The sequence below is a fragment of the Dromiciops gliroides genome, chromosome 2 (assembly GCF_019393635.1).
Source record: "Dromiciops gliroides isolate mDroGli1 chromosome 2, mDroGli1.pri, whole genome shotgun sequence".
Classification (NCBI taxonomy): Eukaryota; Metazoa; Chordata; class Mammalia; order Microbiotheria; family Microbiotheriidae; genus Dromiciops; species Dromiciops gliroides.
Window position 1 is genome coordinate 666,352,323 of NC_057862.1, and position 22,699 is coordinate 666,375,021.

Here is a 22,699-nt window from a genome sequence, read left to right on the forward strand (position 1 = left end):
ATTATTTCTTTAACTCCCAACTTTAAAAGCTATAGTGATAAATAGACTATGAGAAGAATCAGCTATGAGGTTAATTTCTCTATGCAAAGGTAGATCACCCATTTCTATAACAATCAAATTCAATCAAATTTTTATTGAAAGACTTTATTATGGCCACAATGTGAATGATAAACAACATTATAGTTTGCTTAGGTTATAATAACAATAGTTCATATATGAACTATATACTTCATATAGGTAGTTCATATATATTAGTTCGTACATATATAGAGTACAATCACTGAGACTTGGGGGACACAATGGTGGGGGGGGGGACAAGGGTGCGGGTGAGGGGGCAAGTGGAGAGGAGAGGAGGAGGAAAGAGAAAGAGAGAGAGAGCAGAAAAGAGACAGAACTTTCTTCAGACCACTAACTAAGGCTTGGAAGAATATCTGCTTCAAATTTCTTTAAGAGAAAATGTCAGGGGGCAGCTAGGTGGCACAGTGGATAGAGCACCAGCCCTGGAGTCAGGAGTATCTGAGTTCAAATCCGGCCTCAGACACTTAATATTTACTAGCTGTGTGACCCTGGGCAAGTCACTTAACCCCAATTGCCTCACTAAAAAAAAAAAGAGAGCGAGAGAGACAGAAAACGGCAGAGGGAAGAGGATTAAGGAATATAGACCTAAAAAGGACAAGGACAAGGATAAAGTAGTTGGCAAGAAAGAAATGATCAGCAAACTAAATTAGCTGGTAAAACAAACTGGTGAAAAAATTTTAAAAGATATCTCTAAAGGGAATGGAAGTAAGTGGAGATAGAAAGTTAGTGGTCCAAGGAAAAGCAAATTTAAGGCGGCTGTAACATTGTTAACTGCTAACAAAAAAACTATTAAAGTGGTGTGGAGGTATTCGGGAAATATGGTTAATCAGCTTCCACTAATACACATACACACACAGAGTTAATAAGAATGCGAATCTCAATCAATATGGAGACCAGAAGGGATTCTGCAGTGATACACGGCTTGCATAGAACTCAAGGGAAGACTTGATTCCAACTATTATCATCTCTATTTTACTGATAAGGAAGCCTAAATCCAGAGAGGTGGTGACTTGCCTGTGGCCACACCATGGCTCAGTGTCAGAATGGAGACTCAAACCCAGGTGGTTGACTCCACAACCAGGATTCTTTGCACAAAAGCAGCCAAAAGACGGAGATAGTGGCAAACAATACTTGTATGCTTGGTTTTCAAGAACTTTTTTTTTTGACCACCAACCAAACCATTATTTTACAATCCGGGGGCAGCTAGGTAGTGCAGTGGATAGAGCACCGGCCCTGGATTCAGGAGTACTTGAGTTCAAATCCGGCCTTAGACACTTAACACTTACTGGCTGTGTGACCCTGGGCAAGTCACTTAACCCTAATTGCCCTGCAAAAAATAAAAATAAATTTAAAAAAAATTTGACAATCCAAAGGGGTAAGAATTATAAGTGGATGAACCCTCATGGGGGAAGAGGGATTAGGCTTGTTCCACTTAGCCCAAAAGGTGCAGGCCAAGGAACAATGGATAGAGAAGCTTTCCAATGATTGCAGCTATCCTAATAGGGTCTAGGTAGCCTGAGGAGCTAGTGGGTTTTCCTTCCATAAAGGCTGTCAAGCAAAGGTTGGACAGATAACCAGTTTGTCAGGGATGGTGGACAGAAAATACTTCTTCGAGGTATGAGATAGCTTGGGGAACTTCTGAAGTTCATTCCAATCTGAAAATGATGTGACTCTGATTCTCCTCTTATTAAAAAACCCCATACACATAAAGTGTTTTCTTATGGTAGTAATATAGAGCTTAGAGGAAAAAATGCTGGATTATAAACTAGAAAAGCCAACTAACACACTCATTAGCTATGTGAACCAGGGCAAATGACTCGACCTCTCTGGGACTCAGATTTCTCATTGGTGAGGAGGTGGAATGAACTCCCATGAGCTCAGAGGTCCCATCCAGCCCTGTCTGTGATCTCAGGGCAAGCAGCATCAGTTTATGGAAGAGAACACAGATGCCTAGAGTAAAGCGACTCCCTCAGGGTCACATAGCAGGGATGGATATGTTAAAGGTACAATAAGGAGGGCGCATCTCTCGCCCACCAAAACTAAGAGGAAGAAATAGAGGATGCCCACAATTCATGAAAGGGCTGTGTTCCAAAGGACTATTTGTAAATCAATTAGTTGGAGTTCTGAGGTATTTTCCCACAGAAACAATGCTATAAATGGCAGTGAGGTTTCCCAGGCCTGCCCACACAAAGTCTGGCTTAACCCATCATATCCCTATGAGGACCATTTCAACTTTACTTCCCTCTAGTCACATGACTCCAATAGGCCTGATTCCAATTGAGGATGCCAGGAAGCCATCAGCAGGATGGAAAGAACTGTAAATTGGGGGTCAAAAAACTGGGGTTTGAAAGTCAACTGTGATGATTAAATTCTTCCTCTACAACCAAGAAAATGGCTTTCCTACTTGGACCTAGAATTTCTTCACCTAGAAAATAAAGGGGTTGGACTACTAGCCCCAGGAGCCCCCCTTCCTTCAAGCCTCCAGGGAATGAAGAGAGTAGATACTCACAGGCATGGTTATTTGTTCAGAGAAGAAGGGACATTTCTTTATGCATCAACATCTGCATAAGAGAAGGTAGCTTCTTAGGTCAAAGTTTCTTTACTTTGGGAATGTAGGAACCAAGGGTAAGCTGCCCTTCCTAACTCCACCCCACCCCACTTCTACTCCAAAAGCCTAAGAGTTAGTCCAGAAATATTTGTGAAACACTTCCTAGGTGCCAGATACCTCGCACAGGAGGTACAAAGAAAGTTAGGTGGTAGTGGATAGAGTGCTAGGCCTGGAGTCAGAAAGACTCATCTTCATGAGTTCAAATCTGGCCTCAGACACTTATCAGCTGTGTGTGACCCTGGGCAAGTCATTTAACCCAGTTTGCCTCAGTTCCTCATTTGTCAATGAGCCAGAGAAGGAAATGGCAAATCACTCCAGGCATCTTTGCCAAGAAAACCCCAAACGGGGTCAGGAAGAGTGAAGACACGACTGAAAGGACTAAACAGCAATGAAGAAAGACAAAAAATATTGTGCCCGTCCCCAAGTAGGTCACATTCAAATAGCAAAGACAATATGTAAATAGCTAGGTATTTGGATATGGGGGGGCAGGATGAGAAAGAAAGGAAAGGGAAAGGGAGAGACAGGAAAGACAGGAAGGGGAGAGAAGGAGAGGGGAGGGAGGGAGGGAAGGGGAGAGAGAGAGAGAGAGAGAGAGAGAGAGAGAGAGAGAGAGAGAGAGAGAGAGAGAGAGAGAGAGAGAGAGAGATCTGATCAGGTTGTGGGAAGGCACCACCAAATCCCAATTGTAAATGAGAATATAAACTGACACACAGCCTACATTTTCTCCACATCTTTTTTAACACAGCAAAAATGAGAAATAGCACCTCATAAAAGAGTTTACAACAATGAAGAAGCTTGGCATGATACCCACCTAAGACTATTCACTATTCATCCAAAGAACATTTGTATAGTCAAAGTGGGAGGACAACAAATAGAGGCAAATGGGAACAGATTGCCATTGTTTCTGTATAAGATCTGTTCACATCACCAACTGCAGTAGAACCATGGCATTTGGACCCCTAACACCTTCATGCCTGAATTGCTATATGAGTACATGGAAGTGGCACTTATAAAGATAAAGCCAGAAAGAGCAAGTAGACTAGACCCCAACAGAAATAAAAAAACAAAAAACCTTACTGAAGCAAACACATTAGAGAAGACTAAGAGATCCATTTTTTTCCCCAAGGTATCTCTGAGAACAACTATCTCTCCTATGGTTTCCCATCAGACCAGAGAACTCTGGCCTTTAGCACAGTGCTAGGCACATAGTGCACCCTTAATAAATGTTTGCCACTTGAAGGATAATTGATCCTTCAAGTAGATGCTTCAGTAGTCCTCACTAAAGGGTTTTCAACAACTAGTTCTGGAAAGTATCCATTCCACTCGTATTTTCAAACTTCAAAGCTTTTTTTTTTTTTTAGTGAGGCAATTGGGGTTAAGTGACTTGCCCAGGGTCACACAGCTAGTAAGTGTTAAGTGTCTGAGGCCGGATTTGAACTCAGGTACTCCTGACTCCAGGGCCGGTGCTCTATCCACTGCGCCACCTAGCTGCCCCTCAAAGCTTTTTTTAAAAAAAATTAAATTCTAATGACTTATGGTTTTAAAAATCTGCTTTGCAACCTTCAAAAACAATTTACATAAAAGACAGTTTCTTAGACATTGCAAAATGGTCAACTGTCTCCCTCAGTTTTCAAAGAGAAAAGAGCTAATCTCTCCATAAAATGCCTGGGGGGTTTACCTTTGGAACCATTATTGACTTTAATGGTGACAAATTCCATAAGAATGTCTTCTTCTAAGTCTATAACTCATCAATGACAAAGGAAGGCAAGCACCTCAAAGGCAGGAACTCAGTAAAAGCTTACTTTTTTCTTACATGCTGGTTGAACTGAATCCACTAGAGACCTCCTTCTAAGTAGAAATAACCATTCTTGTTCAGTAGTGACTGTAATCTCTGCATCCATCCCCATTTGGGGTTTTCTTGGCATGGAAACTGAAGTGGTTGGCCATTTCCTTCTTCAATTCGTTTTATAGGTGAAGAAATTGAGGCAAATAGGGTTAAGTGACTTGCCCAAGGTCACACAGCTAGATAGTGTCTGAGGCCCAGTTTTGAATTCTTCCAGAGTCCATGCCTGGTACTCTAAATTCCTTTTCCACCTAGCTGCCTTCTAAGTATAAAAGGAAGATGTAAAGACAGTCTTCATCGATGGACACCAGCCATTCAACCCTCAATTCCCAAGTTCCCTAGACTGTATGTACATCACTGAATTGCCATCTCCACATTCAATCATGACGGATAGACTATTGAATGCCTTGTTTTTAGCACTGCCCCCATTTATCTGTCTAGGAATATTAACCCTTCAAAATGGAAAAGAAAGGAGGTCTGACATGATTTCCATTCTTCATGAAGCCATCTTGGTTTCTTCATAAACAACATCATTCCTCTGTTTCTATATTCATTAACCATAATTTTAATAACTGGTCAGGAATCCAGGTCAAGCTTATTCACTGAGCTGGTCTTTGGTATTTGAGTTCCTCTTCCTTTCTGAAAAATGAAGAGATTGTCCTTCTGCAGACCTCTCAGACTGCAGTTACGTGGTACAGTGGTTAGAGCACTGGGCCAGCAGGCAGGAAAACCTGAATTCAAATCTGGATTTAGATACTTTACTAGCTGGCTGTGTGACCCCCAAACAAATCACTTAACCTCTGTCTGCCTCATTTCCTCAACTGTACAAGGGGATAATAAAAGTACTTCATAGAAGATCAAATGAGATATTTGTAAACGCTGGTTCCCTCCCCTGCCCCTCCTTTCTCCATGATTATTCATGGATAGTCACTCATCAAGCACTTACACAGCTGATTTCAGAAGCCCGGGTTGAAGTTCTTCTGGTGATTTGAAGTCACAGAGGGCAGGCCAATGTGAGGTCTCTCATATTCTCTCCCTGCTTATCTTGGGCATCAGTGCCTTTCTCTGAGCCAATTTTGTTCTGTCCTTTCCAGTCCAAGGATCCTATGGCTCCTGGACAGTAATTGCCTTCTAGTTAAATTGTGTGTATGTATCTCAGGTGTAGCTGGTTATTGATATATTGGCCCCCCAATTAGAATGGGAACTTCATGAAGGCAGGACCAGAATTGTCATCCTTCTTTGTATCCCCACATCTTAACCCAGTGCCTGACACATGATGCTGGTGGACAAAAGAACTGGGTACAATTCCTTCCCAAAACGTTACCAGGATCTGGCTCTCTCCAAAGCAACAAGCAACTAGGAGATGGACCCTGAGCAAATTTCCACCCTAGAGTTTTTCCCCTCCACTTCCTCACAGTGCTACAGCCAGACACCCTCCCCCACTTCAGCCTCGGGCAGCCCTCTCCAACAGAGAAGCTTCCTCCACTCCCCCAAGATTCACCCCTGAGGGAGGAGGCACAATGACAGGATCCTTACTCTGGAGCCTCTCCACAGGCCATCCGGTTTAACTGTCATTTATGGATGACTTAATGGAGACCCAGAGAGGATGACTTCTCCAAAGTCACTCAAGTTGGGCCAGCAAGTTCCTTGGCTTCCCTATTCCCATCCCTCACTCGTCCTCTGAAATTCATCCTGCCTTACATTAACATCCTTTATCATTACTTCTTCATCACCACCACCCACTATCCCAGACACATTCCCTCTGATTCATGATAGGAGCAATGCCATGTTAAGATTACTGAATTGGAGCTGATTCTGCTTCCCCATGTATTGTTATATGTACCGACATGTCTCTGAGAGTCATTTAAATTCTGAGCCTCAGTTTCCCCATCTGTAAAATGAAAGATCTGTCACTAGATGACCTGTTAGGTCCTTTGTAGCCCTAAAACTATGGAATGAATGACTGAATGAATGAAAAAAATGAATGAATGAACGAATGAAAAACCACTTGTAAGCGCTTGGTATGTGCAAAGGCACATACCAAGACTCTACAAGGCACATCTAAGACTCTACAACCTCAACAACAAGCTAGGATTCTGTAGCAGCACCTCATTCTTTGCTATCAGGCATAGTGATATCAATAACTGTGTTGATTACCCAACTAATATTCCTCAACTGGGGCAGCTAGTTGACTTGGCCCTGGAGTCAGGAGGACCTGAGTTCAAACCTCACTTCAGACACTGAGTAGCTGTGTGAGCTAGGAAAGTCACATGACTCCAATTGCCTTAAAACATCCGGGGCCATCTCCAGTCATCCTGATATATACTTGCCACTGGACTCAGTGCAAGTCATGACATCACCCCACTGTCCGGGTCCTCTTTGAGAATGTGCCCCTTATAATTCTCTTCTGCACCCATTCAGACACCCATTTGACAAGACCGCTTTATTCTTCAATACTTCAATACCCCTTCCAAATATCAAATTCTGAGCTCCACATCTTGGTTTACAAACCTATTCTTACCTTCCCACTTGTTCACAGCCCTGGAACACCTGCTTTTCCCTTAAACACTGACTTCTGACACTTCTCCATCCTCCATAGTTTGCTCATCCTTCTGACCTCTTTTTGGTGTTACCTACATCTCTACCTGGCCATGATCCATGGGTAGTGGTTTTTTTACTTATATCCTACAATCCCTCACTTTTTGAGCCTTTTGCTATTATTGACTTGTCAATTCCAAACATAACCAAATACCACCATTTGCTTTTACCATTGGTGATACCTTATACCTTCAGTGGCTCCCCACAATCTACCAAAATCAGATAAACTCCTTAGGCTGGCATTCAGGCCCTCCACAATCTCAGTCCAGCCTCCTTATCTCATAATGCTTTCTCTAACCGCCAGCCCCTCACCAAGTACTAGCTGAAGGCAAATACAAGATTCTCCTTGAGATCTTCTGGCTTTTTCCACATTCCAATTTCTATGGTGATCACTATTTTTAATTAATCAGTTAATCTAAAGGCCCCATTATCAATATCCTCACTGTAGCTATTTCTTTGAATTAGCTATGATAGATGGTTTGGAATGCATGGTTTTTTTTCTAATAAATTAATCATATTGAATAATTTTTATCCTTCATGCACTGGGAGAAAGACCACTTGACTGAGTCAGATCCCACCCCACTCCTTGCTGCTTAATATCTATGAGATCTTGGACAAGTCACTTAACTTCCTTTAAATTAAGGGCCTCCGGTTCACCTGTGAAATGAAGTGTAGTCCAGCTCTATTGTGCTGATCTTTATTCTAAATTTTCTTTTCCTTTCTTTTCTTTTTTTTTTGTTCCTAATTTTCTATTCCTGACTCAGCTTTGGAAACTATGGAAAAATTTAGATTCAAATTTCTCCCTTCCAGGCTAGCTTCTCCTTCAAGAATCTCCCACTGGACTTATCTTCTCCCTAAACTAGGGGTTCTTAACTTGCAATCCTTGAACTTATTTTTTAAAATATTTTATTAAATTAAATTTAGAATAAAATATTTTTATAACTGGTATTTCAATATGACTATTTTCCTTTGTAATCCTGTGTTTTATTTATGCATTCTTTTTTTCTGTAAAACAATAGCATATTTGTCATTTTGTACAAGAAAACTTGATTAAAAGAAAAAATGAAAGAAGTGAAAAATAGCATGCTTCAGTCTGTTTATCATTTCAGTTTCTTTCTTTGGAGGTGGATAGTATGTTTCATCAATAATCCTTTGGAATTGTCTTGGATCACTGTATGGTTGAGGATAGTTGATAGTTCTTCATCAAACAATATTGCTGTCTCTGTGCACAATGTTGTCTTGGTTCTGCTCTCTTCACTAACATCAGTTCATACAAGGTCTTTCCAGGCCTTTCTGAAATCATCCTGCTTGTCATTTCTTATAGCACAATAATATTACATCACCATCATATACCATAGCTTGTTGAGGCCATTCCCCAGTGGATAGGCATTCCTTTGATTTCCAATTCTTAACCATCACAAAAAGAGCTGCTAGAAATATTTTTGTACAAATAGGTCTTAAAAACAGGATTCTAAGGAGGCATCCGCTGGTTTCAGACTTCCCATGGGGCCCCAAGACACAGAAAAAGGTGATGAGCCCTTGTCCTATACAAGGGCTTTCATAACTTCCCCATTTTTGTCAGGACGTCCCTTCCTTCCAACCCCCCACCAGGGTTCATACCATCAGAATCATCTTTGAATTTTCAGCTCCGTCACCCCATCACCAATCAACTGCCAAGTGTTGTGGATTCTACCTGCATAGCCTATCTCCCATATCTGTGCCCCTTTCTCCACTCACAGGGCCAGCTACCCTAGCTCCAGGCCCCCATCACGTGGACTAACCCAGTAGCAACCTCCTTCACTTCCAGCTCTAAATTATCCTTATCACTGCCGCCAAACAGAACAGATGTTCCTAGAGCACAGGTCTGACCTTGTCACTCTTCCAGCTCAAGAAGCTTCTGCTGCTCCCTCTTGCCTCTGGGAAGATACAAACTTCTCCCTTTGGCATTTAATGGGATCAATAATTTACATTACCAATTAGTTTATCAATCAATTAATTGAACTTACTTAAAAATTTAATTAATAAATTAATTAAGTGCCATCTGATACAAAGCCCTACACAATCTGTCTCCAACCTATCTCTCTAAGCCTATTTTTCAATTAGTCCCTCTCCTCCATTGCACATTTAGGCCAAAATGGCTGACTTGCTGCTCCCATACTCCCTATGTGTCTTCCTTCACACGGGTTGCTGGTTCCTCTGCCTGGGATGCTCTCTTTTCTCCTGAATCTGTAGCTCAATTCAAGTGTCACCTACTGGAAGCTACACCCTCCCCAATACTTTCAGGTTGATTTACTTGGTATTTTCTTTGTGTACAGTTTGCATTTGTGTATAGTTTGCATTTGCTTTTCTGCAATATGGTGCTTCCTTCGGGCGGCACTAAGAGGAGGGACTGGTTGCATTTTGGGTTTTGTGTCTCCAGGACCCAACAGCACAGTGCCTGGTATATAGTAGGTGCTTAGTACATGCTTGTTATCAAACTAAATTGAGTTAAATCATCAGAGAATGAAGCCATACTATCATCTCCATCCCACTCTCCCTAGATTAGACTGCAGCTCTATACCACCCCCAAAAGAAGGAAAAGGGATTTTAAATTTAAGTAACACCCTAACCACACCCTCACCTGAAAGATGCCTGAGGCACAAGAACCCCAACTTCTCCAGCCATTTGGGCAGGGATTCTCCCTGTAGGCCATTTCATGTAAAGGTCCCACATTAAAGCCTGAGTTATATTTGGACTGAAGTGGAAACAATGATATATTTAGACTTTAAAAAACAGAGTAAGAGAATTTTCCCCAAAGTAGTTTGTTTACACAAGGCTGAGAGAAAAGGCTTCCCTTGGCCCCAGAGCACATCTGCACACTTGACCTCAAAGGTGGGGCCTCCTCAGCCAGAGAAATCCTCAATAAACAACAGTTTTGGGAGAATTTCTTACTTGCGTTCCTTTCTGTCAAATGACAGAGGGGTGTGCTTCAGGTGTTGGCCCAGAATTTTAAAAATAGTGACTATTTTATAAAATACACTCATGGGAAACCCAGCAGAAGTCATACACACCAACACAACAATCCACACTTTTTTTTTTGGTGAGGTAATTGGGGTCAAGTGACTTGCCCAGGGTCACACAGCTAGTAATTGTTAAGTGTCTGAGGCAGGATTTGCACTCAGGTCCTCCTGAATTCAGGGCTGGTGCTTTATCCACTGCACCACCTGGCTGCCCCAACAATCCATCTTTGATCTCAACAAGGTCCCTCCACCAATGTAGATCACCTCCCATCCAGCCCTACCCATCCTTGGCCACTTTTGTCCAGATGCTCCTACAATGGGGCCTTCCTCAAGTTCTCTTGACATCCCATGGTACCAGTATCCACCAGTTATCCATCACTGTCACTATGTGACCAACCCACTTCTTTTTGGCCACATATTACCTTTGGAACCTTCTTTAACCAGCTTATCTTTTAATACCGATATTCTCACAGACAAGTTGCATTTATTATCTATTTAAAAGGCAAAGTAGGCCACAGATAACAGATTCTCAGTTTCGTGTACAATGCTCTTTTGTTTTCTGCTGTATTTGAAACACTGATTTTATTTGATAATTCAGAATAAAAAAAATTACTTATTTATTTAAATAACACTAACATTCTACTGATGCTGTGGACTGTCCTGTGAGCCACGGGGACCATTTGCATGGTAGATATGGGAGAGCTCAGTACTGCAAAAAGGCAAGAGATAACAACTGTCCCTGACTTTAAAAAAACTGATTAAGTTTGTTCTGGGAAAAGACCCTGGCATTTACCTAGTGCTCTATGTACTTGCCCACATCACCAAAGATTTATTAGGTAACTACTTCATGCCAGGCACTGTGTTGGGCACCAGGATAGGAATATAAACATGAGAGTCCTTGCCACAATACAGGCTCATTCTAGGATCATGGATCTAGGATCTAGAGCTGCAAGGGGTCTCAGAGGCCTTCTAGGCCAGCTCCTTCCTATTACAAGTGAAGAAACTGAGGTCTAGGAAGGTTAAACCAATTGCCCAAGGTCAGAGGTATTAAGTAACAGTCTACTGAAAATGCCGGAAGCATCTGAAAAAAAATATATAGTGATGGGAGGGGGTTGAGCACTAACAATTGGAGGGACCAGGATAGGGCTCATTTGTTTGTCATTGGATCTTCAAAACTCTGTGAGGTAGGCACAATATGCATTATACTCATTTTTCTAGATGAGGAAATAGAGGTTTCGAGAGCTTATGACCTGTACAGGATCAGATGGTTCTTAAAATGTTAAGAGATTCCATTCAAACACAGGGTTTTGGTCAACCCCAAGGCCAGATGTCTGCCCTCTTCATCTGAATAATATTAAAAAGAGAACAGCTGATGGCAACACAGTAGCTACTATAGATCCATCCAAGGATGGGGTTAACCCTAAGTTTCTGGGGAAACCAAATACAAAGTTTTCATTTCCCGAAGTGATCATCAGTAGTAACACTGACTCTAATTATAAACTGCAAAGCTATGGTAACATTGAAACCACTAGGTTCAGTCATAAACTATTTGTACTGAGTTGAACCATTCCTCTTCCACTTAACTAAACCATGACAGTTCACATCCTACAACTTTGGGGTTTTTTTCCTTAATAGTATTTTATTTTTCCCCCAGTTACATGTAAAGAGAGTTGTCAACATACATTTTTGTAAGATTTTGAGTTCCAAATTTTTCTCCTCCCTCCTTTCCTCCCTGCTCCCCAAGACAAGGAGCAATCTGATATACAAGGTTTAAAAGCACCAAAAATTGGTGATGAGCTGACTAACAAAAATGAGATCAAACACAGAGCCTGCCCTTAGGATGCTTACAATCTAATAATAGCTTGCGTTTATGTAGGGATTTAAGACTAATCAAGCACTTTACAGATTTACATAGCAACCCAGTGAGATAGCAGCTACTATTATCCCCATTTACTGATGGGAAATCCTAGGCCCCTAGGTTAAGTGACTTGCCCAAGGTCACACAGCTAGTAAACAATTGGGAAAATATGCAAACTCAAAGCTTTCTGACTCTATTCAAGTTCAGCAGTCTTATCACTGTACCACCTAACCCTAATTCTAAGCTCACCTAATTAACTTTGGCTGAGTATTTGATTATTTTTTTGTTTTTTTGTGTTTTTTTTTGGCGGGGCAATGGGGGTTAAGTGACTTGCCCAGGGTCACACAGCTAGTAATTGTCAAGTGTTTGAGGCCGATTTGAACTCAGGTACTCCTGAATCCAGGGCCGGTGCTTATCCACTGCGCCACCTAGCCGCCCCCTGAGTATTTGATTATTAACTATTAACTTTAAAGGATTTTTAGGGGCAGCTAGGTGACCCAATGGATAAATCACCACTGAGACAGGAGGACAATTTGACCTCAGATACTTACTAGCTGTGTGACCCTGGGCAAGTTACTTAACTCAGGTTGCCAACAAAAAAAACTTAAAAGGATTTTAACTGTCCAGACCATACTTCACTCCTAAAATACACCAAGGAGTCAATCATTAACTTTCCACAGGTAGGCTGGCCACCTTTAAGGGCCCCCTAGCTATGCCATAGAAGATTTAATTAATATAAAAAAGAGGAAAAAAAAGAACTACACTACAAATCAAGAGACCTGGTTCTAATCCTGCCTCCTCCACTATCATTCCCATGTAGATTCAGAACTCTTTGTGCAGCCCTCACCTCTCTTCTGACCTCCAGTCTCACCTCTCCAACCTCCCATTGGACATCTTGAACAGGATACCTCATAGACGTCCTAAACACAACATGTCCAAAGACGAACTCATTATCATTACTCCCAAACCCTCCTCTCCTCCCTAACTTCCCTATTGCTACCCAAGGTACCACCATCCTCCTAGTCATCCATGTTGGAAATCTAGGTATCCTCAACTACTCATCCTCTCTCTTTCCCTGTCTGTCTCCCCCCCCCCCCCGCCCCGCCTGTGTCCCTATCTCTCCCCATCTCTCCCCATCTGTCTCCCTCTCTCTCTTTCTCCCTTTGTCTCTCTCTCTCTTCCCCCTATATCCCAGTTGTTGATGAGGTCTGTCAATTTTAACTTTGTAAACATCTCATGTATATACCCGCTTCTTTCCTCTGACACTGTCACCATCATGATACAAGGCATCACCTGACACCTGGACTATTGCAATAGCCTGCTGACCGGCTGGCTGGCTAACTTCTCTGTCTCTTCTCCCCACTCCACTCCATACTCTACTAAGCTGCCAAATTGATCTTAAACTGGATTTCATCTCTGGACTCAGGGAGTTTTCACTGGCTCTCCCTCATGACTGAAGGCTACCCCCCCCCATACCTGAAATTCTCTCTTCATCTCTGTCACCAACACCCCCAGGCTCCCTGGTTCTTTCCAATACCAGTTACAATCCCACCTTGTGCAAGGTCTTCCTGATCCCCTTAACTCAACCAGTGCCTTCCCTTTGTTGATTGTCTTCATTTTGTCCTGTATAAATCTGGTTCGTGGTGCAGCTAGGTGGTGCTGCAGTGGATAAACACCACCCCTGGATTCAGGAGAAACTGAGTTCAAATCCAGCCTCAGACACTTGACATTTACTAGCTGTGTGACCTGGGCAAGTCACTTAACCCTCATTGCCCCGCAAAAAATAAAAATTAAAAACATTAAAAATCTGGTCTGTGCTTTGCTAATCATCTCCCCCATCAGACCATGGTTCTTGTGCAGGTCCCGTTTTTGCCTTTCTTTGTCACCCCAGCACTTAGTACATTGCCCGACACATCATGGCCTCTTAGTAAAATGCTTGTTGACTTGACTTGACTCCACTATTAAGCTGGGTGACCTCAGGCAAGTCACTTCACCTCTGAGGCTCAGTTTCCTCCTGCTGTAAAATAAAGGAACTGGGCCAGATGGTGTCCAAAGTCCCTTCTATAATGTTTATCAAGGGGGAAAAACATCCCAACTATAAACCTAAGGACAAGTGGCAGGTTTGGCATCAGGAAAACCCAGATTCAAATCTTTCTCCTAACACCAGCCTTGGGACTATGGGAAATGGTGCTTCCCCTCCCTGAGACTCAGTTTACTCAGCTGTAAATGAAAATCTTGGACCAGATAATCTCTACAATCCTTTCCTGGCCTCAGACAACTGAAATCCAGCCCTCCTTTAAACCCGACTAAATCCTACCTCCCCCACCCTTCTTCATTTCAGTGCCTTCCCTCTGTTAATTATTTCCTGTTCATCCTGTAGCTTAATTTGTATATAATTTTTTCCTTTCTTTTTTTTTTAAGTGAGGCAATTGGGGTTAAGTGACTTGCCCAGGGTCACACTGCTAGTAAGTGTTAAGTGTCTGAGGCCAGATTTGAACTCAGGTACTCCTGACTCCAGGGCCGGTGCGCTATCCCACTGCGCCATCTAGCTGCCCCTAAATTTTTTTAATCTTTTTTTTTCGTGAGGCAATTTGGGTTAAGTGACTTGCCCCAGGGTCACACAGCTAGTAAGTGTTAAGTGTCTGAGGCCGGATTTGAACTCAGGTACTCCTGAATCCAGGGTCGGTGCTTTATCCACTGTGCCACCTAGCTGCCCCTCAATTTGTATATAATTGTTTGCCTGATGTCTACCCCTTAGATTATAAGATCCTTGAGGGTAGGGACTGTCTTCTGCCTCTTTTTCTATCTCTAGAGCTTAGCACAGTGCCTGGCACATAGTAGGTGCTTAATAAACATTTGTTGATTGACATACTATAACATTTGTCAGTGGGGCAAGGTTGGGACAGAGAAATAGCCTTTAATAATAAATTATTAGACTTGAGAATCAGTCTTGGGTTCCAATTCTACCTCCGGTACTAACTGTGTGACCGGACCACAGGCAAATTCCTTAGCCCCTTGGTTTCCTCAAGTAAAAGGGACACACTCATGCTGTGAAACTTTTGTCAGATGATGGAATATGGTGAGGCTTGAATGAGAGGAGGCTTTGAGAACTTAGCACAATTAAAGTCCTATATGCAAATCTTCTTAGAGTAGCCTTTAAAGCTCTTTTAAAGCTGTTTATTTCTTCCTATCAGGTGAATCAGCAGCTATATGGGTCAATGGATAGAGCACTGGATCTGGAGTCAGGAAGAGCAAAGTTCAAATTTGGCCTCAGATACTTACTATAGCTGTGTGACCCTGGGCAAGTCCCTTCACCCTATTTGCCTCAGTTTCCTCATTTGGAAAATGAGCTGAAGAAGGAAATGGCAAACCATTCCAGTATCTCTCCCAAGAAAAACATCCCCCCAAAAAGGGACATGAGAGTCAGACAAAACTGAAAAAACCAACTGCTTTATTTCATGTCTATCCTAGTCCCCAACAACACCAGTGAATTTAGCAGATCCTGACTTATTAATTTTACAATGAGGATGGAATTCTAAAGTTTCTAAATTAATCCTGGCACCAAATGGGCACTCAAATAGTTGAATTATTATAAAGTACTTGTTAAGGGGCAGCTAGATGGCACAGTGGATAAAGCAGCGAACCTGGATTCAGGAGGACCTGAGTTCAAATCTGGCCTCAGACACTTGACACTTACTAGCTGTGTAACCTTGGGCAAGTCATTTAACCCTCATTGCCCTGCCCCTCCCCAAAAAAAAGCACTTGTAGGATGAGGGACACAAGAGGGACCTTAGACATCACCACATCCATTTTCTTCAGTTTACTGATAAGGAAACTGAGTCAGGGATAGACTCCAAACCCAGCACTCTCTTCTGTTATACCAAGCTGCCTTTAACTTTATTCCCTGGGGAACCCTCATGTGCACATGCAAAAGCAGTGTTAACAGTACATAACTGGGTCCCAAGTGAGGTGTATACAGCAAGTAAGTACCATAAGACATCTGAGTAAAGACAGATGGGCATGAGTGATGAAGGAGGGGGCTCCATGGGCCCAGCTGGGTCATTTTGCATCCTGACTCTGTCCCCCAACCATCCCAGCTTTGGGTCATTTATGAATTTCACCTTGTATCTATTTCACATATGCCTATATTGGCCACTGGATCAGATTATAAGCTCCTAGAGAGCAGGTACTGTTTTTGCTTTTTCTTTGTTAATCCTGAAGTCCTCATTTAATGAATGCTTGTTGATTGATTCTTAGATCTACCTGCCTCCTCTCCTCTTCCCAGTCCTAGCTCTTCAAAGCTGCATTTCATCTCCTGACTCTGGGAGCTTTCACTGGCTCTCCTCCATGACTGGAGGCTACCCCCATACCTGGAATTCTCTCCCTCCTCATCTCTGCCTCCTGGCTTTCCTGCTTCTTCTGAGGCCCAGCTAAAATGCCACCTTGTGAAAGAAGAAGTTCCTGATGCCCCTAATGCTAGCTAACGCTCTAAACTCCTCCAGAGTAGGAAATCTTTCCTTTTTTTGTCACTGTATTCCCCCCCCCAGCCTAGAACATAGTAGGTGCTTAGTAAGTGCTTGATGATTGATTGATGATTGATCTAGGCCCTTATTCAAACCACTGCTAGAGAAGGGGACTGACAGTGAAATCCCTTAATGTAACAATAGGATAGGGGGCTCTCCCCACCCCACTGGAAATCCTTACCAATCCCAGAGAAGGGACAGGGTAGAGAAATCTCTTCAGATGGAAGTGGAGATCAGGCAGGTTATGCACTCAAATACATAGGCATGTAGGTCCCAACCCACTGGCTGGTGACCTCAGCCATACACAGTAAGGGACCCTATTTAGAGGCAATTAAGTGGCCTAGGGGACAGCACAATGGACTTGAGTCAGGAAAAACCTGCATTGGAATTCCACTGCCATCACTTGATAGCCAGAATGAGACAACCTCTCCGCAGTTTCCTCATCTGTAAAATGGGTACCTATCTCAAAGGGTTGTTGTGCGAATGAAACTTTAAGGGGCTATTCAAATGTTAGCAACAATTCCAAGGTGTTTTTTTTTTAAGCAGATGAATGATGGGATAACAGTGATATATGATTTTGAAGGACTAATGCAAAGGATGGAAAGAGGCTGACCAGGAAAGAAGTGAATTAAAAGAGACAGCTTGATGAAGTGGATAAGTGTGGGCCTGTAAGTCAGGAAGAGCTGGGTTCAAATTCTGCTTTTTTCCATTACTTATTAGCTGTGTGACCATGGGCAAGTCACCTCTCTGTCCTTCAGTTTCCTCATCTACAAAATGGGAACCCTAATAGTACCTAATCCATAGGTTTGTTACAGAGGCTCAAGTGAGATAATTTAGGAGAAGGAAGTTCTTTGCAAACTTACAAGTGCTACTCAAATGCCAGTAATTTTCCAACAGGACACAAACTCTGGAAGGCTGGGGTCTGTTTTTGTCTTTATAACCCCTGTGGCTAGCATAGCCCCTGGCACATGTGGTAAGTAATGGAACTTTAGGGAACTAAATGACTACAATGACACAATCCTAGGCTGGTGGCAGAGGGAATGGAGAAATGAGACAGAGCCAAGAGAGAATTTAAAGACCCCCCCCACCCCAAAAAACCACCAAACACCCCCACACACACACTGAGTAATTGAATGGATACAGGACAGGAAGCAGAGCAGGAGGGTGGGAAGTCAAGGTAAATAAATGGTAAAGTTGCAGAAAGGGATTGTTGTGGTGGGGGGGGGTTAGGAGGGCTGAGTTAGGAAGGGAAAGATGTAAGTTCCAGTTTGGATTCACCCCAGTTAAAAGTCATGGGATCATGGGACCAGAAATTTTGAAATAAAAAGTCCCTCGGAAGCCACCGAGCAAAACTTCTCATTTGACAGAAAAGGGTACTGAGGCAGAGAGAATTTAAGTAATGTGCCCAGAGGTCAGAAAGTATGCAGGAGCTAACAGAGATCCTCCCATCTCCAGTAACAATGCTCTCCACCACCACACCATGAAAAAAAAAATGAGAAAGGTCCATCAAGATCCCCCACCCCACGAATAACATTCTTCAAGTTTCAAATTGATAAAAGCTCTTCCAAATATCAATACATCAAGTGTCTTGGTAACTTGTTAAGTGACGCTCCAGTGGGATGGGGGTGGGGGTGGGGGTGGGGGAGAGACTAGTGGGAGACAGAACACCTGGGTTTAAATTCTGGCATGGCTAATCACTGCCTGTGACAAGTCACAGCCTCTCTGGACCAGTTTCCTCATGGGGGGGGGGGGAAGCCATGACAGAGCTCCTTTTCAACTGGAAATTTATGATCCTAAGTTCTAGAAAGTAACCCTCAAGAAAAGTGGGATCTATTGCTGGTCCATTTCTCACCGACTTCTTCATTCTTTTTCTTTTTAGAGAAAAGGCAACAAGTAGAGGTCATACATCTGGCTTTTGTTTGAGAAGTACAATAGACAGAGTGCAGCCCCAAAACAAAGGAAGAATCTGGACCCAGCACTGATCCACCAATGATAGTCCCTTACTTGCCGGATCAGGCGACAATGCAAAGGTGGATGTGTATTTGCTATTAGCCCCCAACTCATCCATCCGTCCCCTTCCTTGGTCCTCTCAACCACCCACAAATCATAAAGCCAATAATTGTGGGTGGGAAGGGAGCCTTAGAGGCAAAGGAGTTCGGCCACCTCGTTTTACAGATGAGAAAATTGAGGCACAGAGAGGTTAAAGGACTTTGCCCGGGATCACACAGCTAGTGAGTCTGAGGCAGGATCTGAATTCGAGTCTTCCTAACTCGGAGCTCAGCACTCCCTCCACTGCCTTAGCTACCTACACAACAGAGGAAGGCTGGAAGCAGAGGGAGGTACTATCTTACTCCTCACGTAGTGCTAGAGCCAACTTCACTGGACCAGGGTGTGAAATTGCCATGACTGACAGACAGCAACGACAGCCACTTCAGCACTGATAACACCTAGCTCCGAGCCCCGCACAAAGTAGGCGCTTTCAAAAGGCTTGCTCAATAGAATTCAGTGAGCAATACTCAAAAGTTTCCAGAAGCTCAGTACCTCCCTCCCCCCACCTTCAAAATCCGGGTTAAAGTGGGGGAGCTTAGAAAGTAGCTGGGGCCCGCCAAGGTGTGAGCTCCAGCAAAAGAGGGGCCCCCAGTTGGGCTGGAGGCACCCGCGCCAGGAATCCAGGGCCAGCTCAGGAACACAAAGAATCCTCCTCCTGGGGGTGTGAGCCATTTGCAGAGAGATGGATTTGGGCCCTAGGACCGGAGGAGTCCAGGGGTAAGCCCCTGGCTCCGCTCCCCAGCTTGCACCCAGACCACAGCTCAGGCAATTTGCTTAATCACCTCTTTAAATGCCAATGATGAGGAGCCAGACAATGTAAGCCCATTAAGGGCTTGAAAGCGTCCGGACCCTTCACTTTAAATGAGAAAAGACCTGCAAACAAAGGGGGCCCCCAGAAACGCCAAGTTCCTCGACTCCCAGCCCCACGCAGGGGGAGCGCAGGGGGGAGCGCCGGGTCCGCTGCTATTGTTTGCGCCCTGGGAGTTGGGCTCCAGTTTTGTAAGTGTTTGCTTTTTCAGCATGGGTGTGTTTAATAACCCTCCAGAAGTAAGAAATAAAAAAGTGTGTGCTTGGTGACTGGAAGGTGAGGGAAGGCCAGCTCGCAGGCCGGCAGCAAGTTAGGGGGGTGAGTAGCGGATGAAGCCGTTTGTGCAGCGGCTCTGCAGAAGGCGAGGGGGGGCTCTGACCGCAGCTGAGCTCCCGCAAACAGAAATTGCCGATCAGAAAGTTGGTCTTCCCAGAAAGTTGGGGGGGGGGGGAAGGGAAGACCAACCACGGCCAGCCTACACTCGGCCAGCCTACACTCGTGCCCTGCTCTCAACCACACTTTTGTACAAACTCCGAAGACTTCCAGGGAGCAAAAAGACAGGCGGCCCCCGCCCCCTCCGCTGGCACAGAACCCCCCAACTGCGGCCAGCCCCTAAAGGGGGAGCTGTGGTAGGGAGACGTGTCTCTCCTTAAGCTCCCCAACACCGCGGCGGGGCCGGAGGGGGAGAGCCCCGAGCCCAAAGCCGGAACCCCGGCTTTGCCAATTGCAGAGCTACGCAATTCTGCAAGCTAGTTGTCCGGAGGACCCCGGGCAGGATCCGGCCCACTCCACTCCACCCCCTCTGACCCTCGGCTCCTCTTACTCCCCCTCTCCTGCAGGAAAGGCGAGCTAGCGAGCGAGCACGAACCGCCCTCAGCCCAGCACGCATCCCCTCCCCTCTCCCCCTCCGCTGGGCCCCACTGCCCCGCTTACCGTGCGGGCGCCGCTGGGGGACAGGGGTCCGTTGGGGAGGTAGGGGCTGCTCAGATCTGGGATCATCAGGAAGGGGTAGCCGGGGTAAGGAGGTCCCTTAAAGAAAGCTCCATCCTGGGGCCTCCTCACTGGAGGGGGGCAAGAAGGGAGAGCCGGAGTGAGGCAGGGCCAACTTGGAGGGAAAGGGGAGGGAAGCTGGGGGTGCGGCGCTGCGAGGGCGCAGAGGCCAAGGACTCCCGAGGAAGGGTGCCCACCCCGATCCCTACCCGAAGTGAGAAAGGAGCAGGGGCGAGGGCTGCCCCAGGCCAGGCAGGTTAAGGGGAGGATACGGGAGCCAGGAGTACGGGGAGAGCTCGGAGTGCAGGGAAAGAGGGGAAGGGGCTGGCCAGGGTCAAGGAGCCGAGTGGGCAGGGGGGCAGGAGAGGGAGGTGTGGAGAGGGGGTCCCCCAGGAAGGAGCTGGTGAAGGCGTCCGGGAGCTGGGGGGGGCGGGGGCCGGACGAGGGGGCACATACCTTCAGCGAAGTATTCCCGCGGCTTCTGGAAAGGGTCCCGGGGGGGCTGCGGGCGCCGCTCCGCCTGCGGAGGAGACACAAAGGCAGGCGCGGGGTGAGAGAGTGCGCGGGCCGGGCCGGGTGCCGGGGTCCGAGAGATAGGGTGGGGGAGATGGGCAGGGGACCGGGGGAGGCAGGCAAGGAATCCGGGGTTAGCGGGCAGGGAGTGAGGGGAAAGCAGATCGGGGACCCGGGGAGGAGGACCGGGGACCCGAGGAGGAGGACCGGGGACCCGGGGAGGCGGACGGAGGACCCGGGGAGGCGGACTGGGGACCGGGGAGGCGGGCCTGCTCTACCTCGGAGTCCGAGCTGCTGCTCTGGTTCTCCGACTCGTTGACCAGCGAGGACTTGACCTCGTCCAGGTCCCGCTGGGCCGAGGCGCTGTCGCTGCTCGGCTCCTGCTCCTCGCTGCCCTCGTCCTGAAAGGTGATGAGCTCGTCGTTGGCCCCGAGGTCATCGCCGCCGCCAGCCCCCCCGCCGCCGCCGCCTCCTCCTCCGGCTCCGGCTCCGGCTCCTGCTCCTGCTCCACCGCCACTGCCCCCACCGCCGCCGCCGCCGCCGCCGAGCTGGGGCATGGTGGGGCCGGCCGGGTGGCCGGGGCTGCGCCGCGCCTCGCCGCTCGGGCTCCGGGCCCCGCCGCGCCTGCCCTGGCCCCGGGCCCCCGCCGCCGCCCCCCGCCGGCTGGGCTGCCCCGCGCCGCCGCGCTCCCCCGCCCGCTGGGCTCGGCGCCCCTTCTGCGCTCCTCCGCGCTGCGCTGCGCTCGGCTCGGCTCCGCTCGGCTCAGCTCAGCTCCCAACAAAGTTTGACAGGGCGTGGCGCCCGGCGGGAAGTGGGGCCGGCCCGCGGGGGGAAGGGGCGGGGGGGCCGGGGGCTGGCCGGGAGGGGGAGCCGAGCCGGGCCGGGGGTCCGGGGAGCGGTCTCCGCGCGGTGGCTCCCGGGCAGCTCCGCGCCGCGCCGAGGGCTCCCCAACTTGCCGCCGCCGCCGCCCGCTGCCCCACCGGGGTGTCCCAGCGCCTGGCAGGCCGGGGAGGGGCCAGAAGGGAGGAAAGGAGGGAAGAGGGGGGACGGCAGAGGAGGGGCAGCGGGTCTGGGGGGAGGAGCCCCAGCTGCAAGCTGACACCGGCTCCGCGGGGACGCTGGGACCCGGCGCTTTCAGGGACCCGCTCCCGGGCCCCCAACTCCTCCCCTCCGGCCCAGCGGCATGGGCGCACACCCCCTTCCCGGGGCAGCCCCAGCCTTCAAACACGGTCCGACCAGATCCGGGGGACCTTCCTGGCCCCAGCCCTTGGGCCCCCGCCCGGCTCCTGTCAACCCTCAGCCGAGTCCCCGGCTCGCTCCTCCCCTCCACTGAGTTTCCCAAACCCCAGCCTCCCAGAGTCCCTCGCACCCCCAGCTCCCACGACTTCCTTCCCAGCCCTAAGGAACTCTCCTCTAGTGCCCTGGCCCGAAGCCGGCCCGACCGCGGCCGCTCTGGCTCCATCCTAGTGGGCAGCACTGCCCCCTGCGGGAAGGCTTCACACTGGCTACGCAGCCTCGGACCCTGGCTTCGGTCTGACTCTAGAGCCAGAGTAGCGGGGGTCCCACCCCCAAACCCCCAGCTGCCCTCCCTTCAGAAGGTGCTCTACTTCAAATGTCTGCCCTCTCCCGCTTTAGAATCTAGCTTACGTCCATACTGCTTTCCCCCAAACACACACACTCCCCTTCAATACCCAACTCGCCACACCTTTGGACTGCATCAGTTTATTGACAAAAAGTTAATTGGATAAGAGAAAGTTCGAGATCAAGAAGGACAAGGTCCGAAAGACACGCAGAGAACACGCTCCACCCCCCACCCCCATTCCCATCCCAAC

General features: G+C 46.9%; 1 protein-coding gene across 2 annotated transcripts in view; it reads right to left on the reverse strand.

The window, feature by feature from the left end:
* Positions 1–21,424, reverse strand: part of TCF7L1 (transcription factor 7 like 1) — a 232,773-nt gene extending 211,349 nt beyond the window's left edge. For both annotated transcript variants that reach the window (XM_043984462.1, XM_043984461.1), the window contains exons 1-3: positions 21,146–21,424; positions 20,811–20,874; positions 20,298–20,425 (exon numbers count right to left, since the gene is read on the reverse strand). In XM_043984462.1, the coding sequence (XP_043840397.1) occupies positions 20,298–20,425; positions 20,811–20,874; positions 21,146–21,424 (471 nt within the window). The remainder of the gene's footprint in view (positions 1–20,297; positions 20,426–20,810; positions 20,875–21,145) is intronic.
* Between the last annotated feature and the right edge of the window lie 1,275 nt (positions 21,425–22,699).